The 18999-nt window shown below is 40.1% G+C and overlaps 1 protein-coding gene across 7 annotated transcripts in view; it reads right to left on the bottom strand.

Annotated features, from left to right (window-relative positions):
- LOC131490564 (ankyrin repeat domain-containing protein 26-like) overlaps positions 1 to 18999 on the bottom strand; it is a 246121-nt gene that overhangs the window by 200391 nt on the left and 26731 nt on the right. For 4 of the 7 annotated variants that reach the window (XM_058693065.1, XM_058693068.1, XM_058693066.1 and 1 more), the window contains exons 8-10: positions 16095 to 16167; positions 9207 to 9336; positions 8826 to 8887 (exon numbers count right to left, since the gene is read on the bottom strand). In XM_058693065.1, coding sequence (XP_058549048.1) covers positions 8826 to 8887; positions 9207 to 9336; positions 16095 to 16167 — 265 coding nt within the window. Of the gene's footprint in view, positions 1 to 2731; positions 2899 to 8825; positions 8888 to 9206; positions 9337 to 16094; positions 16168 to 18999 lie in introns of all 7 variants that reach the window. The other 3 variants (XM_058693070.1, XM_058693073.1, XM_058693072.1) reach the window with 2 other exon arrangements.

The raw sequence follows: 18999 nt of genomic DNA, 5'->3' as shown, positions 1-18999 counted from the left end.
AAAAACACTCTATGAATAAAATGAGAAGCTTAACAAAGAGCTGGAAATAGTAAAAACTGACTAAACAAAAATCCTGGAGCTGAAGTGTATAATGAAGGAGATGAATAAAGCAAGAGTGATCACTGACAGGAAATGGATCAAGCAAAAAAAAAATGTGAATTTAAAGACAGGAACTATCAAATTATCCAGTCAGCAGAGAACAAAGTAAAAAGAATGAAAAAGAGTGAGGGAAGACTATGTGACTACAAGTGAACCCTCATAAGGCTACTAGCAATTTCTCAGCAGAAACCTTACATACCAGGAGGCAGTGGGATTATACATATTCAAAGTGCTAAGAGAAAAAAGACTACCAATCAGGAATACTTTACTCAGCAAAATTATCCTTCGGAAATCAAGTCAAATAAATACATTTGATACACTGCATTAACAGGATAAAAAAAATCATATGATCATCCCAGCATGTGAGGAAAAAGCATTTGACAAAATTCAACATCTTTTCAGGATAAAAACTCTCAATAAAGTGGGTACTGAATTATCACACCTGGACATAGTGAAGTCCAATATGATAAGCCCATGGCCAACATCATATGCAGTGGTAAAAAACTGAAAGCTTTTACTCTAAGTTCAAGAACAAGGCAAAGTTGCCCACTTGACCACTCCTATTCAACAGGATACGGGAAGTCCTAGCCAAAGCAGTCAGGCAAGAAAAGGAAATGAAAGGCATCCAAATCAGAAAAGAAGACATAAAACCGTCTTTGTTTGCAGATGATATGTTCTTATATATAGAAAATCCTGAAGATACCACCAAAAAGCTTTTCAAAGGATGAAGCATACAAAATTAACATAAAGATGCAGGGGTGCCTGGGTGGCTCAGTCAGTTAAGCTTCTGACGTCGGCTAAGGTCATGATCTCGTGGTTTGCGGTTCAAGCTCTCTATTGGGCTCTGTGCTGACAGCTCAGAGCCTGGATCCTGCTTTGGATTCTCTCTCTCTCTCTCTCTCTGCCCCTCCCCTGTCCACACTCTGTCTCTTTAGCCTCTACTACAAAGCTGTGATCATCAAGACAGTATGGTATTGGCACATTAAAATTTTATACACAGAAGTAAAAGGGGGTGGGAATGCAGAGAATAGTACTACTTTGTGAACTGAATTGTCATCAATTGTATAACATGAAGGCACTGTTGAAAAATTGGTGTGGTGCATGTTGAAATATATTCTCTAAAAAGGCAGGATAATGGAATGCAAGCAAGGTACCTTTATGAAAACGATTCATTGCATTATCAGCATCTTGGTTTATAGCACAGGGGTCATGAAATGTTTACATAGAATATGAGACATGTTGCCACGTGAAACCTCTTGGCAATATTCAGATTAAGCTGAGGGTCCAACATTGGAGCACTCATGCACTGGGAAACAAAACCAAAAATCTAATAGCTAGCAATTTTGTTGGTAATGAAGTAGACTGCCAGTGTAGCAGGGAACTTCCTTTTGCAATTCAGTAGATATTAAAAGTATTCTAACAAAATGTGCATAAGACATGACATCAAACCAAACCAAATGCTTTAAATATACTTTGTTAAACCAGCAGGACACATAGACCTAAATTCATTTTTTAAAATGGTCACCTATTCCATTACTTTATAGAAGTGAAACTTAACTTCCTTATTAATGAATGGATATTTCGCCTATCTCTGGGGCACCTTGGTGGCTCAGTCTGGTGAGCATCCGACTGTTGATGTTGGCTCAGGTCATGATCTTGTGGTCATGAGATCGAGCCCTGTGTTGGCCTCTGCACTGTTAACGTGGAGTCTCCTTGGGATTCTCTCTCTCTCCCTCTCAGTCTCTGCCCCCCCTCGATGCTTGGGCTTCTGAGTATGCACATTCTCTGTCTGTCTCTCAAAAGAAGTAAATAAGCATTTAGACTGTCTCCAAATGTTTGATATGGGAATGCTATAATAAATATCCTTCACATATACATGTAACATATTTATATAAGTAACCTTAATATATCTGTCCTATTTTGTATATGTAATAATATATAATAAATGCCCTTACAGTGTGTGTGTGTGTGTGTGTGTGTGTGTGTGTGTGTGTTTGCACGCACAGGCACACGCTCTTGCTTATAGAAGTCACGTATTTCAGAAGGACCCAGTCCTGGCAACGAAACCATTGGAATAAAGGGATGACCTACCTGAAATATTTTTCTCATGTTATATTATTTATTTTTGACAGTGACAGAGACAGAGCACAAGCAGGGGAGGGGCAGAGAGAGAGGGAGACACAGAATCTGAAGCAGGCTCCAGGCTCTGAGCTGTTAGCACAGAGCCTGACGCAAGGCTCAAGCTCGTGAAGTGCAAGATCATGACCTGAGCCGAAGTTGGACGCTTAACCAACTGAGCCACCCAGGTGCCCCGACATATTTGAAATTTTGAAATACACCGTTAAATCACCTTTCCAAAAGGAGTTACCAATTTCATCCAGCCACAGTGTCTAAGAATGTCATTTTCCTCACATTTCCTAACTTTGGTTATTTTTTTAATAAAATATTTATCACTATGACTGCAAAAAATGGTATCTCGTTGGTATTTACATTTTTCTCATTAGCACGTAGGATGAAATATCTCCACGAAAAATATGAAATTTGTTCATCGTGAACATTAGCTCAAACTAGAAAAGTTTGTTGCATAGGAAAATAACAATGACCTACTATTTAAATATTGCTATAGGCTTACCTATCGGAATCTTTTTTTTCTCCAATAGGCAATTGATGGTTATCAGTTTTTCCATTCTGTCTTTGTGGAATTAATCCAGCAGCCGCAGCATCATGTATGTTTTCTGATACTTCCATGTCACTTCCTCTGTGCTTCTTTTTTTCTTCAACCTTTAATGGAACTTGATACTAAAGGTAATTGTTACTTTAGTCAATAAAAAGAAGTTTTTTCATTAATTTCATCAGTTGACACTTAGTTTGTCATAAATTCAATGGAGGAAAATATTTTGTGTTTACTTTATCATTACAAGTAACTGTAAGTTTTATAAACTCTGCTTCATTTCTGTTGAAATTTTAAAAAAGCAAAAGTTACCAATATTTCTAAAAGGGCTTTCTTAATTTTGTACTCTTATTCATATCCACACTTTGCTACCGAGAATTCCCCACCCACCCCCACCCCATCTGACCAAGAGAGACAAAGAAATAAAAAGACAAAAGACAAAATTTGTCCTTTTCTATCCTTACCACCTGGGTTTTACACAACAGCCAGATTTAAAACATGGGACATGGAGGTGCTCCAGTAACAAAAACAGGGAGCTTTCCTCTTTCTGCACGGAGCTATCCTTTCCCTGACTGCCTTTTACAATTCTTTTTCTTTCGGATCCTAAGGTTCTCAAAAAAAGTGACAGTGTCCCCTAAAATTTATGAACCAAAGTTTGCCACAACACAAAAGGAACAAAGTGAAACGGACGTTAGGGTGGAATTCTGGGACATTAGTAATGCTCTCCGAATCTCACATTCAATAACCATAACATTTTATAGGGAGAGGGTATAAACGTAATGATCACCTTTAATTCCATTTGCTACTGATAACGCGAGTAAAACTCGAAAAGGTTAAATGATTTGTCCCAAGTTCCTAAAGTGGCATTACCTAGCATTTTATGGCGCCAAAAGAGATGATACAATTCTTGAATGCTGACTCAGAGAAATGACCACAAATTCATTAAATTAATCAGACGCATGAAAAGTGTGCCTTTGGCACAGTAAATTAATACCTTGATAGGGGACGAGGGGATTAGCTACTTATTCTTCTAAAGGAGGGTATCTCTAGGTTTTGTCTATTTCTAAACTCCACACACCTCAAAACTCAGTTTTCTCCCTTGGAGTTCAATACTGAAGCTTTGCGCTACCTACATGGTAAAAATCATACAGGCCAAAAGGTATCATACTTTATTGAACATAAAGTGAAGGTTTGACTCAACAGAAACATCTGAGAATGATGATTTTAAAAATGTGGGGAAAAAAGCAGTGGTAATACAAATAGCTGTTATTAAACCTATCTCAAAGGGGTCATGTTGAAATTCTAAGTTCCAAGATTGTGAGTAAAGCAGACAAGACTGCATATATTTGTGGGCAATAAGCTTAGGAATTCCCTGAGCCTGCACTGATGGGTTAGCCAGGCATAAAATATTACAAAGCCATAGGATGCTCACACCCAAGTTTGGGTAAACAAGATTAGGTAACTAAGTAGAGAGAGGGCGGGGCAAAGGCTCCAAGACAAAGGTGTGTGAGGGAAACCAGATTAGATATGCAGGAGGACACACTCCCCAATTTAGTACTATGGCAGAAAGCTGCTTTCACAGGAAGGAAGGACCAAATTAGGTAAACAGGTAAATAGGGCTATAGGCTGTAGGCTGCAGGGTGAAGATGCCCAGAGGGGAGCTAATTAGCAAAAGAAAGGTGCCTTGTGGATCCTGAGGTAGCATCCCTCTTCTCCCCTAGACTAGCTAAGATAAACAGAGAAGCTGCCTCAGGTCTGCTGTTAACAACCATCTGCCAGGCGCCAGGATCTTGTTTTATATTGACCCAAACCCCCAACACCCTGTATCTTCAAACCCCCTTTCCCTCATGCCCATGAGTTCATGTTCACAGATTGATTGTCTCTTTGTGCACGTCCATCACCATGTTTGGAAGCCTTCTGATCCTAATAAAAACAGAGCAAGGACCCTTAATCCGGGCTCCTGTGTTCTCGGGGACATTAGCTGTCTCTCCCATTGTAACCCTCCATCCCGCTGCTGTCTTGCTAGACAAGCAAGAACCCTAGACCCAGAGTCTACAGACACATACTGAAGCAATAAATAGATTGCTTTACTGGGAACATTTGTGTATATTCCTTCTCTTAGTCATTGCTTCTTTCCCATTTTATTGTTTATGGAAATGCAATTTATATTTAAGCCAATATGTTTTTTAAAAAACCTGGAGATTATTATGTTTTTTAAGCAGTTTCTTTTTTGGTTATTCTGGTTCATGAGGTCACATGGTACTTACATAGCTAAGTTAGTTTCCCAGTTCATATACTACTTGGAAGACTGACACAGAAACTTTAAGGAAAACAAATCATAAGAATGTTGTCCTGAACTCCTATTTGTTAGATAGCAGAAATAATCTTTTTCCAGACACAATTACTCATTTAGACAATTCCATTGTATGCACACTCTTGTTCTCTTGAGTGGAAAATCAGAATGGATCAGATAATTGCTAAAGAGAAAAAACAAGAGTAACAGCAAGGCGGACCTCTATCTCTTTTGGAGGTTGAACTTTCTCTCTTTCCAAAGACAGGAACTCTACTTGTGACATGCCTATCTCATTCTTAAACCTTTGCATATCTTGATGTAATTCTTCACTTAGATATACTTCAGATGCTGCAAAACGAGATGCTGAAGAAGAACTCACAATTTCTAATTCAGAATCAATACTTTTATAGTTATGAGTACTGGCATTATCTGTATATAATGGCTTCTGGAAAAAAGTCTTGTACTGGTTTGTTTTCTCGTAAGTGTTTGTGACAGCAGAAATATCATCCCTTTTTGTTTGAACCGTGCGTTTCATCACATCGCAGCAGGCAAGCCACAAATCAAAAAGGCTCTCTGAATCACTAGACTGAGGTCTAATTTACAATCGGTGGTATTTTGGTCCATATTTTTTGCCATTTGCATGTCAAACTCTTGGCCTTCCTTCACTTTAAATGTAACTAGTGGGTTCCTTGCTTTTTTTATTTCCTATATCATTTAAAAAATCCTCATTGTTGTTAAAAAGATGCTCAATGTCTGGTTTGTTCTCATTTTCATAGTCTGATTACATTCTTTCTTTCTTTTTTTTTTAATATGAAATTTATTGTCAAATTGGTTTCCATACAACACCCAGGGTTCATCCCAACAGGTGCCCTCCTCAGTGCCCATCACCCACCCTTCCCTCCCTCCCACCCCCCATCAATCCTCAGTTTATTCTCAGTTTGTAAGAGTCTCTTATGGTTTGGCTCTCTCCCTCTCTGAGGTTGTTTTTGTTGTTTTTTTTGTTTCACTTCCCCTCCCTCATGGTCTTCTGTTAAGTTTCTCAGGAACCACAAAAGAGTGAAAACATACGGTATCTGTCTTTCTCTGTATGGCTTATTTCACTTAGCATCACACTCTCCAGTTCCATCCACGTTGCTACAAAAGACCATATTTCATTCTTTCTCATGGCCAAGTAGTATTCCATTGTGTATATAAACCACAATTTCTTTATCCATTCATCGGGTGATGGACATTTAGACTCTTTCCATAATTTGGCGATTGTTGAAAGTGCTGCTATAGGGGCACCTGGGTGGCTCAGTCGGTTAAACGTCCGACCTCAGCTCAGGTCATGATCTCACAGTCTGTGGGTTCGAGCCCCACGTCAGGCTCTGTGCTGACAGCTCAGAGCCTGGAGCCTGCTTCGCATTCTGTGTCTCCCTCTCTCTCTGCCTCTCCCCTGCTCATGCTCTGTCTCTCTCTGTCTCAAAAATAAATAAAAACGTTAAAAAAAAGAAAAGAAAAGAAAAAGAAAGTGCTGCTATAAACATAGGGTTACAAGTGCCCCTACGCATCAGCACTCCTGTATCCCCTGGGCAAATTCCTAGCAGTGCTATTGCTGGGTCATAGGGTAGGTCTATTTTTCATTTTTTGAGGAACCTCCACACTGTTTTCCAGAGTGGCTGCACCAGTTTGCATTCCCACCAACAGTGCAAGAGGGTTCTTGTTTCTCCACAATCCTCGCCAGCATCCATAGTCTCCCGATTTGTTCACTTAGCCACTCTTGACCGGTGTGAGGTGATATCTCAGTGTGGTTTTGATTTATATGTCCCTGATGATTTGCTTTCATTTAAAGAAAGCTTAGAACATGACTGGCAAGCATATTCTGGGGACCCAGAGTATGAATGAGAGAGAATGACATTTTCAAGACTAGGCTCTTTTTGTTCAGGAAATGCCTGAAATACTACCGAGACACACACTCCAAATGCATCTTCTTCCGTATTTGTCCAATTCGAAGGTATTTCCTTTCAGTTGGTTCCTTGTTAGAGTGACCCTGTGGTGGCTCTTCTTCAAGATGAGTAGGAATGCTGTATTGTTAACAAATTTCACCAAACTTCTACTTTCACTCACTGGCGATGAGTTTTAAGCTCTTTTTCCAGTCTAATTTGCCTTATTTGATCCACATTTCCTCAAAGTTTTGCACAGAAGCATGTCTTAAATATACAGAGATATATCATTCTCCCTATCACATTCCTTATCCATTGCTGGTCCTTGAGTCACTTTTTGCAGTTGCAAAAATGGATGGTTAACTTCCTTGTTTTGATTTTCACATGAATTTTCTGCCAGGATACATGTTTGTAAAAACACCTTATCCTTAAGTAATCAAGTACGGACAAAGACAAATGAGAAAATAATTACAATTTTACTGTTAACTTTCTTAATCTATGTTTGGTTGTTCCCAAGTCACTGGATTGTAACTTCCTGTAAGAAGTGAAAACTAACTTGCCTCAGCCTAAGACAGAAGAAAAACATGAACTCATAAACTTAAGCTTGTCAGTTTTTGGAATTGGACAATTCATTACATGTTAAATCGACCAAAAAATTAAGTTAGATGGTTTTTAATGTTACAAACCTTAAAAACTATTTAGCTTACCATCCCTTATAACAAGCACTAAAGTGCATTTGAGTACTTTTTAAAGATTAATAACGAGAGAATTGGATAACTTTAAATTATTAGCAGCCAAATCAATTAATATCAAAGAGAAAGAAATGCGCTGGCAGTGTGAATCGGCTTAAGATTCTCTCTCTCACCCTGCCCTCACCTACCCACGTGCTCTGTCCTCACTCTCTCTCTCAAAAGAAATAATGAAAAGAAAAAGAAATCATAAGGAACAGAAAATACATTTACAGGATGGCACTCTATTTACTGAAAAATATCTGTGTGTAAGTGGACTCCCACAGTCCAAACCCATCTGGTTCAAGGGTCAACTGTATACCTATATGATGTCTCCACTAAGAGACTACAGGAACTTCACATAGCCCCAGATTAGAAAATCAAACACCCATTCCTACTTTCCCATTCTTTTCTGGACACTCCTGCCATTTTATTGGCCTTCAGACATCTTCACATTTAAAACAAGTATTCTGGGGGGGCCTGGGTGACTTAGTCACTTAGGCGCCCAACTTTGGCTCAGCTCGTGTTCTCACAGTTCATGAGTTCAAGTCCTGCATTGGGCTCCTTGCTCTCAGTGCAGAGCCTGCTTCGGATCTTCTGTCCCCCCACCCCCTCTCAACACTAAACAAACATTCACCAAAAAAAAGTATCCTCAATATTTACTAAGTCAATATATGCCACTGTGATCATTTTGTCTTCTATTTCTATAGCACCCTTTACAGGTTACAAAATGTTGCCACATTTGTTCATTACACATAACCAAGAGGTGGGTATTAGTGCCATTTTTAGGAACGAAGTCATTGACATTCAAGCAAGTTTTTCCAAGGTCCCACAGCTAGGAAGTGACGGAACCAAGATGCTAGCATGTCTTTTGATTTCAAATACAGTGCTTGCAGCATTATGCAGCAGCTGCCTGGGCCTAAGAGATCAGGACCTTTTTACCTCCTTCCCTAGTTGTCACCTTAGAATAGGTCATCATTACTTTACTTATATTACTACAGGTATGCCTGCGATGTTATTTTAATTATCCAAAAGTCAAAGTCAAAGCACCTCGTGGACGTTTTACCATCACTCCTCCATGCTTATACTTAAAAATAAGAAGAAGAGAGTACCTCAGGAAGAGAAGGTGATTCTACATCTTCCTCTTCTCCCAATTCTAATGCTGACATCATATCTATAGGATACGGTCACAGATAAATTAATGTGTTACAGGAAAAATATGTGTTACTATGAATTTTAGACACAGACACATGTCTATCTCCGTTCATGACTATTTCAATAAAATAAAAGCAATAGCAGAAAAGATGTTCAGGGGGTTCAAGATTTTCCGGAAGCAAAAGGGGGCAGTACCTGGGATACTTATAAAGAAAGATAGCAACAGAAAAATATCTTCAAGAAAAAAGGATAATATATTTGGATCTACATACTTTCAGATTTTTCTCATACTGGCATTTAATCATAGGAAAACAACTCACAGAGATGCACTAGCTTACCACTTCTGTAATTTTCATGCACTCCACCAGCAGAAGTCAAACTGTCATTAACTGTTTGCTCTGGTGGCACATTTTCAATAATACCAACACCATCTTCCTTTGCTTCCATTGCTGACTTTGCTGTTCCTTCCTAGAAAAACAGCACAAAACAAAAACCCAACTTCAGAAAAACATCACATTAATTCTTTTTCACGCACTCACCCACTCAGAAAGACAAGCACATACTGTATCTGTCAAGTCATAGCCACGATCCGGGGATGAGCTGGAAATATAAATAAAAGACAGAGTCTGTTCTATATGCTAGTAGCGGTAGAGATGCATGAAAACAGGTAAGGACAGAACAATACCATCCACTAGTTCTGCAAGGGAAGTGAATCACGTACAGTGAACGCAGAAAGGAGAAAACACTTACATTTGGGAAGCTCAGCAAACTTCCCAGCTCAGCTGGGAAGATAGGGCTGTATCTTAAAAGACAGACAAAGTACACGGGGAGGGTGTGAAGGGCATTCTAGAATGAGCAAAAGGATCAACTATGAAATAATATAGTAAGTGACAACACCTATGCAATATGGCAAAACTGGAACAGAGTTATTGGGAATGGGATAGATAGAGAGATATTACTGGAACATCAGGACGAAACCAAAAAAAAAAAAAGAGCAGTGTTATGCTAGAACATGAATTTTCTCCTTCAGGTAATGGGGATGCATTGAATAAGCAGAGGAGTGACATCGTCACAAGTATATTTTAGAAAGGTCACTCTGGCAGCAATGTAGGATGAACGTAAAGGAAGCAAAACCAGAAGAGTACTGCAAAATTATAGATGAGCGAGTGAATTACAGGAATAACATATGAAAAATGGTAAGCAGGTACAAAATATCGAATGTGGTGAGAGACTGGATGCGGTCATTTCAGGGAAGTTCAGAGTCCAGGACTTTTCCTGTTTCAGGGCTGCTATTTTTTAGGCTAGGGAACACAAAGGACAGAGCAGATTACAGTCAGGAAAGAGGAAAGGGAAAGGGTCAGAAACAATGTCTTGAAACTAGGGCATATTAAATTTAAAGTGCACAGGGGACTTCCAAAGAAAATGTTAGGGCCGCCTGAATGCCTCATTCAGTTAGCACCTGACTCTTGATTTTGGCTCCAGTCATGATCTCACAGTTCAAGGGTTCAAGGCCCCTGTCTGGTTCTGCGCTGAAAGTGCAGGGTCTGCTTGCGATTTTCTCTCTCACCCTCTGTCTCTCTACCCCTCCCCACGTGTGCTCTCTCTGTCTCTCTCTCCAATTAATAAATGAATACACTTTAAAAAAACAAAAAGAAAGTTCAGATCAATGAATTTCAAGTAAGAAAAGGCCATCTGAAATATCTATAAAACATATTAAACTGATATAATAATGCGATCCTACACAGAACTGTGAAATTGTGAAAAGGAAGGTAAAAGGAGGCGGGAGGAGTTAGGATGGCAGAGGAGGGGGATCAGAATTTCCCTTGTCCCTCAAACACAGCAGTATTGAGGTCACAACACTTGGAATACCAGCAATACAGGCTGCATGCAGAGGGACAGGAAAATCTCCACAGGTGCAAAGAGACAGCTTGGCAGGACAGAAGAGTGTGTACGCGAATTGGCAGAAATAAAATGGACAGCTCAGGCATGGAGTGGGGGAAGCCCTTTGGTGGAGTAACGAAAGGAAGAGAGAGAGAGGCTGTGGGAAGTGTATTTGGATATGAGAAAACCTGTCCGGACAACAGACCAAGGAGATGTCCAGAGAGCCAGTTTCTACTTTGCAAAACAGCCTTAGAAGCTAAAAAAAAAATTTTTCAAGGCTGCCAGACTTTCTCTGGACCAGAGCTGCCACCTCCCATGCCTGGTGGGGAGGGAGCCGCCCGCAGGCTCTCAGGGCAACACTGGGAGAGAACACCTTGAGTATGGTGGAAAGAGGAGGTATTGCCCTCCCCAAGGGATAAAGAACCTGCAGGCACGACCCAGAGGCCCTTTGTCCACTGCGCAGAGTGGTGCTATTCCAGAACCAGGTCTGAGCAAAGCGGGATCCTACAGGGTTTTGAATTCCAGCTCAGCGCTCAGGGAGCACAGGAGACTGTGCAGCAAGGCAAGCTGGCCCCCCAGGCTATTCTGTGAGGACGGCCTAAACAGTGAGTTTTGAGACACCTCGTGTGGGCAGGAGAGACTGGGGTGTCGCCATTTCTCTCCCCATGACCAACATCGTGGGGCTTCAGGGGGTGGACAGTGAGCCTCAGTGGAGGCAGGCCCATTACACCAAACCTTGCCTCTCTGTGCCTGGTAACTGCTTCTCTATGGGAGTGAGACTGACACTGATGGGACCAGACAGCCCCTCCCCTAAACCAGCACAGCCACCAGTCCCAGGCACCAATAGACAACGCTCCTCTGGTTTTCTATCTTAGTTTGTTTGTTTGTTTGTTTGTTTGTTTTCATTTGAATTATTATTCTTTTTTCTTTTCGTTTTGAATGTTTATTTCTTTATTTGGAGAGAGAGAGAGACAGTGATCAAGCAGGAGAGGTGCCGACAGAGGGAGAGAGAGAGAATCCGAGCAGGATCCATGCTCTCACTGCACAGCCCGATGGGGGTTTCTAACCCACCTACAGCGACAACATGACCTGAGCCAAATTCAAGAGTCAGACGCTTCACCAACTGAGCCACCCAGGAGCCCATCTTTTCTCTCCTTTTCTTTCCCTTTCTTCTCTTTTCCCTTTTTTCTCTTTCTACTCTCCTCTTTCCTCTTCTCCCTTGGGAATCAGCCTAGTAGTCTCGGGTTGACTTTGGGTCAAAGCTATTTATATGTATTTATATTTCCCCTCTGTTCTTCTGTTCTGGTTCTTTGTCTGTTGGTTTCATCGGGGACATTCTCAATACTTTTCCAGATCTCCTTCTTCATTTTCCTCCCTCTGTTTCTGGATTAAGCCCTATAGCTCCTTTGAGTCACTGCCTGGTCTCTTTTTCCACTCCTGTCATCTCTCTCTTGTTTGGGCTAAGGATTCTTCACCACCCTCTTCTCCTTTTTTCCAAGATTACTTCCACAAACAAATCAAAGCACACTGGGTGGAAGGCCCAAACTACCACTCCAAGTAGCGAGAAAAGCAGCCAAAGACGCACCAACAGAGTGCACACGACACACTCCAAAAACACGTGTTCGACTGTCAGGCCCTAGAGAGTGTAGGACCCCTTTGTAATATAATAGTACTCGCAGGTGTGGGACACAGAACAAGCTAGTAAAACACATAAAGGACAGGAAACTAGCCAAAACGACAAATCAGAAGAATTCTCCTCAAAAAAAAAAAAAATTCCAGGAAGAAAGACAGCCAGAGAAGTGCTCGAAAGAGACAGAAACAATATATCTCATCAAGGTTTTGGAATAACACTCAGAAGACTCATAGCTGGGCTTGAAACCAAGCTGCTTCAGAGATCAAGGACCTAACGAATCATCACGATGAATGCTGAAAATGAAATGTTGTAAAGGAGATACAAAATAAGCTAGATGCAGTGACAGCAAGGATGGGAGAAGCAGCAGACAGAATAGGTGAAATAGAAGATACAATTATGGACAAAGATGAAGCAGAGAAAGGAAAGAAAGGAAATTACTAGACTACGAGGCAGGTACCAGAGACCTAAGTGATTCGGTGAGATGAAATAATAGCCACATCACAGGAGCCCCAGAAGAAGAAGAGTGAGAGAAAGGGGCAGAAGGTTTATTTGAACAACTTATAGCTGAGACCTTCCCTCATCTGGGGAAGGAAACAGGCATCCAAGTCCTGGCGGCACACAGAATTATTCCCTTCCAAATCAACAAAACCAGGTCAACACCACGACATGTCATAGCGAAACCGGAAAACTACAAAGATAAAGAGCGAATTCTGAAAGCAGCTAGGGACAAACGGGTCTTACTTAATCTACAAGGGAAGACACATAAGGGTAGCAGGAGACCTGTCCCATGAAACTTGGCAGGGCAGAAGGGAGGGGTAGGAAACGGTCAATGTGCTGAATGGGAACATATGCAGCGAAGAATCCTTTCCCCAGCAAGGCTGTCATTTAGAATCGAAAGAGAGAGAAAGGCTTTCCCAGACAGACAAAACCTAATGGAGTTCATGACCACTAAACCAGCCCTGCAAGAGATCCTAAGGGGCGGCTCTGTGAGTGGAAAGCAGCAGAGACTAAGAAGGACCAGAGGCCTCACCTAAAGCATGAAACCTTCAGATAACACAATGACACTAAATCCGTATCTTTCACTAATCACTCTGCATGTGAATGCACTCAATGCCCCAATCAAAAGACACAGGGAATCAGAATGGATAAAACACAAAACAAAACCAAAGAACAAGATCCATCTACATGCTGTCAACAAGACATTGATTTTAGACCCCAGGACACCTCCAGATTCAAAGTGAAGGTAATGGGAGCCACCTATCATGCTACTAGAAGTCAAAAGAAAGCTGGAGTCGCCATACTTCCACCAGACAGACTAGATTTTAAACCAAAGACTGTAGTAACAGATTCAGAAGGGCATTTAATCATAATTAAGGGGTCTATCCATCAAGAGGAGCTAACAATTGCAAATGTTTATGTCCCCAAAGTGAAAGGCCCACATAGATGAATCCATTAATCACAAACATGAATAAATGTATACATACAAATACCATGGTCGTAGCCGACTTTAAGACTCCACGCATGGCAATAGGCGGATCATCAAGGCAGAAAATCAGTAAGGAAACACAGATCCAATGTGTCATTGGACCAGATGTATTCAGATATACATAGATATATATTGGACTTAACATATGCATTTAGATACATGGATATCAATACAGATGTAGTGAGATCTTTTCATTTAACAGCAGTAGAATGCACATTCTTCTTAAGTGTACATAGAACATTCTCCAATATCAATGACATCCTGGGTCACAAAACAGCCCTCCACAAATATAAAAGGACTGAGATCATACCTTGCATATTTTCAGATCACAACAACGAGCACTTGCTCATTCTTTCCCTCTCTCCCTCCCTTTCCAAGAGAAATACAAACATTACAAAAACATTTAGCTCAGCTCCTTCCAACAAAGAGGAAAAAAGAATAATAAACCTTGTGGGGCAATGAGTCATGGACGAAAACCACACACAGACCGTAGAATTCCATAACCAATATGTTGACAATGGAGTTGACAGAAAGTGATGTACTAAAAGAACAGACACTAAAGAAATGGTTTCTGCAAGGAAACATTAGGCTACGGGCAAACGATTAAAAAAGAGCATGGTGGGGGAAACACATAGGTGGCTCAGTCAGTTCAACGTCCACCTTCAGCTCATGAGTCATGATCTCACGGATTGTGGGCTTGAGCCCCATATATATATATATATATATATATATATATATATATATATATATATATATAGTGTATACATAAAACAGAGTCTTTGATTCACAGAATACCCCTGATAATACTGACTTTTATCACTCTACAGTTATCTGGTTATAAATACTGTAATAAAGAATTTAATTTTTTTCACTCTAAAAGAAATTGTTCAATTACTGGCATCTATCACTTCCTAAGAGCTATAAATTATTACTACACTAACAAAAGAACAAAACAAGAAAGGTTCCTAACACATCAACTTTCACTATGGAGAAAGAATTGGGAATGAGAATTCTAGGAAGAAATGGGAACCTTCAAAGGATGTATGTAATGGGACACAGATGGGGTTAACAAAACAAAGGCTGAGGAGTTTTTCTCTGCAATTCTAAGCTCACAATGGGAGGATACTAAAAATATACTGTAACCTTCTTTTTTATGTAACTGCTGATTTCCTCAATAGAATTCATTTGCGTTGTTACCTATAAAACACCAAAACGGAATATAAACTGAAGACTTACTTTTTAAATTCACATATTTAATTGTGATATATCATGTGTATTTCGTTACTTTTCAAATTCCATTCTACGGAATTCCATTTCCCTACTCATTTATTCACATTCAAAAACTATGACATTGCTTCTTCCAAGCAAGACTTTATTCTAGGAGCTCCACGAGTCAAACCAGCATGTTTCCTAACCTGCAGTAGCTTCTAGTGATTTAGGGGCTTTGGAATGAATATTTAAATAAATATCACATGTCTGAAACTTTAAATTTTAGAATCTGACACAAGGACTAGGAGGAAATAGTTTTAAAAGCTAGAATAGGAAAGATTTCTGAAATTAGAAATTTGACAACTTGGCTATGAAGAGCCTCTGCTCATAGAGCTACTCTTTTCAGCAAAATACGTGTTCTTCAGGGAGATGCACAATTGTAACTTACTCTTCGTGGAGTTATTTCAAAAATACAGGGGAACACTTTTGTAAGGTAAATGTTGAGAAATAAGGTAAACATCTAAATTTCTACATTTTCTAATATTATTTTAGGCTAAATGTAGAACAAAGGATAGAGACAAAGGAAAATCCTGTATCTCACCAAAATAAAAATTGCCTGGGGCGGAGTGCAACCTACAATAGATACTTGGATCCAATAAGATTTCATTTAGTCATGAGTATTATCAGTCATGTTAGTATCACAGTAAGAATCCTTATCCTTAACCAAATGTCATATTTCCTCCATTATGGGAAAGCTTTTCCCAATATAATTGCACGGTCATTATGTATTTTCCAGCCCGTTCTTTGATCAGCCTCCACCTCTAGGTTTTACCAAAGGAAAACCAAACAAAACAAAACATTCAACGCGCCATGTATCTGTAAAGTGGTTTGTTCTTGCTAACTTTCCGTTACACACGTAAAATGATGATACACAGGCTACTGTTAAATTTTCAGAGTAAGTAAGAGAGAAAACTAAATTCAGAGCAGGAAAGTGAGTTTCACAGGAGGGTACTTTACCTCGGTATCAAAATCGAAGTCTTGGCTAGCTGATGTAGGCCATGAATCATCAGGACCAGGTTTCTCGGAAAGCCTTTAGAGCACAAATATACAACAAAAACATGTTCATTTATTGAAAAACAAAATTTCAAAAATTAAGGGAAAGGTCGGCTATCTGTTTCTTCAACCAAGTTTCTTGGTATAATTAAACGTTGGCCTCTGTTTTCTTCATTAAGTTTTACTTTAATTCCAGTAATAGTAACATCCAGTGTTATATTAGTTTATGAATATAGTGATTCACCAACTCCATACTCACCCTGTGCTCATCATGACAAGGGCGCTCCTTCATCCCCATCACCTCTTTCACCCCTCCCACCACTCACCTCCTCTGGGAACCATCTGTTTGTTCTCTGCAGTTAAGAGCCTATTTCTTGGTTTGTCTCTCCCTTTTTTTTCTCCCTTTGCTCATTTGTTGTTTCTTACGTGCTACATGAGTAAAATCATATGGTATTTTTCTTTCCCTGACTTTGCTTACCATACTACTCTCGGGCTCCAACCAGGTCATGGCAAATGACAAGATTTCATTGTTTTATGGTTGAGTAATATTCCTGTGTGTGTGTGTGTGTGTGTGTGTGTATGTATGTGTGTGTGTGTGTGTGTGTGTGTGTGTATGGATATACTTATACACACACATACATAAATATAGGACTTCTTCGTTCACTCGTTTGTCCATGGACACTTGTGCTGCCTATTGGAAATAATGCTGCAATAAACACAGGGGTGCATGTGTCTCATGGAATTCGAGTTTTTGTATTCTTTTGGGTAGTATCCAGTAGTGCAATTACTGGATCATAGGATAGTTCTGTTTTCAATTTTTTGAGGAACCTCTATACTGTTTTCCACAGGGGCCTCACCCATTTGCATCTCCACCAACAGTGCCAGAGGTTTCCTTTGTCTCCACATCCTCGCAAACACTTGCTTCTCGTGTCTTGGAGTTTAGCCATTCTGACAGGTGTGAACGTGGTATCTCGTTGTAGTTTTGGGGAGCATCTTTTCATGTGTCTGTTGACCATCTGCATGTTGTCTTTGGAAAAATGTCTGGCTATGTCTTCTGCTCATTTTTAAACTGGGCTTTTTTGGAGGGGGGGATGTTGCCTTGTATCAATTTTTTATACATTGTGGATACTAACCCTTTACAGGATTTGCAAAACATTTGCAAATATGTTCTCCCATCCCAGAGGTTGCCTTTTAGTTTTGACAGTTTCCTTCACTGTGCGAAAGCTTTGTAGTTTGATGTAGTCCCCATAGTTTATTCTTGCTTTATTTCCCTTGGCTCAGGAGACATAACTAGTAAAATGTTGCTACAGCCAAATGTCAGAGAAATGATGGCCTGTGCCCTCTTCAAGGATTTTTTATGGTTTCAGGCCTCACACTTAGGTCTTTAATTCATTTTGAGTTTATTTCTGTCTATGGTAAAGAAATTGGTCCAGGTTCATTCTTTGGCATGTGGCTTGTCCAGTTTTCCCAGCACCATTTGGTGAAGAGACTGCCTTTTCCCCACTGGATAGTCTTTCCTGTGTGTGGAGGATTAACTGCCCATACAGTTGTGGATTTCTTTCTGGGTTTTCGGTTCTATTCCATTGAGCTGTGTGGCTATTTTTTACACCAGTACCCACCATACTGTTTGGATTACTACAGCTTTGGAATAAAACTTGAAATCTGAGATTGCGATACCTCCAGTTTTCCTCTTTTGCAATATTGCTTTGGCCATTCAAGGTTTTGTGGTTCTATACAACGTTTAGGATTGTTTGTCTAGCTCTGTGGCAAATGCTGTTGGTATGTTGACCGGGATTGCATTACATCGGTACATCGCTTTGGGTAGTGTCGACACTTTAAAAATATGTATTCTTCCCATCTGTGAGCATCGGATGTCTTTCTCTTTCTTTCCGTCATCTTCAATATCTTTCATCAGTGTTTTACGGTTTCCAGGGTACAAGTCTTTCATACTTTGGACCCTGTGTTAAAAAAGCTTTCAGTTCTCTATTTTGCCTCCACCTCTCCTAACCTGTGAAATCTCCAGGAAAGACCCAGTCTGAGTTTCCATAACCAAGTGTGACAGGCAGGGAATTTTCTGAAATGGTTGAGAATTAAATGTATAAAAGTTACCACAATGACTTCTCACCTCACATCTGTCAGAATGGCTCAGTTTCAACACACAGGAAACAACAAGGGTTGCTCAGAGTGTGGAGAAAAAAAACCCTTGTGCACTGGTCATGGGATGTAAATTGGTATCGCCACAGCGAAAGCCAGTATGGAGGGGCCTCAACAAATTAAAAACTCAAATACCATAGGATCCAGTAATTCCACTACTGGGTATTTGTTTACCCAAGGGAAATGGAAATACTAATTTGAAAAGATATATGCACCCATATATTTATTATAGCATTATTGACAATAGACAAGATATGGAAACAACCCAAGTGTCCATCAATACATGAACAGACCACGTACACACACACACACACACACACACACACACACACAAACACACACTGGAATATTACGCAGCTATAAAACAGAATGAGATCTTGCCATCTGCAACATCATGGACATACCTAGACGGTATGAGGCTAAGTGAAATAAGTCAGACAGAGAAAGACAAATCCTATATGATTTCACTTCTATGTAGAATCTACAAAGGGGAACAAATGAACAAACAGAGAAAAAGCAGAAACAGACCCATAAATGCCGAGAATTGACTGTTGCCAGGAGGGAGGGGAGGAGGGGGGATGGACAAAATGGGTGAAGGGGAAAGGGAAGATCAGGGTTCCAGTTACAGAGTAAATAAATCACAAGGCTCAAAGGTACACCATAGAGAATCTAGTCAGTGATATCGTAATAGCATTATACATTAACAGATGGGAGC

The sequence above is a fragment of the Neofelis nebulosa genome, chromosome 11 (genome assembly GCF_028018385.1).
Source record: "Neofelis nebulosa isolate mNeoNeb1 chromosome 11, mNeoNeb1.pri, whole genome shotgun sequence".
Classification (NCBI taxonomy): domain Eukaryota; kingdom Metazoa; phylum Chordata; class Mammalia; order Carnivora; family Felidae; genus Neofelis; species Neofelis nebulosa.
The sequence above is the reverse complement of the archived record's forward strand: the minus strand, read 5'-3'. Positions and strand labels throughout refer to the sequence as shown.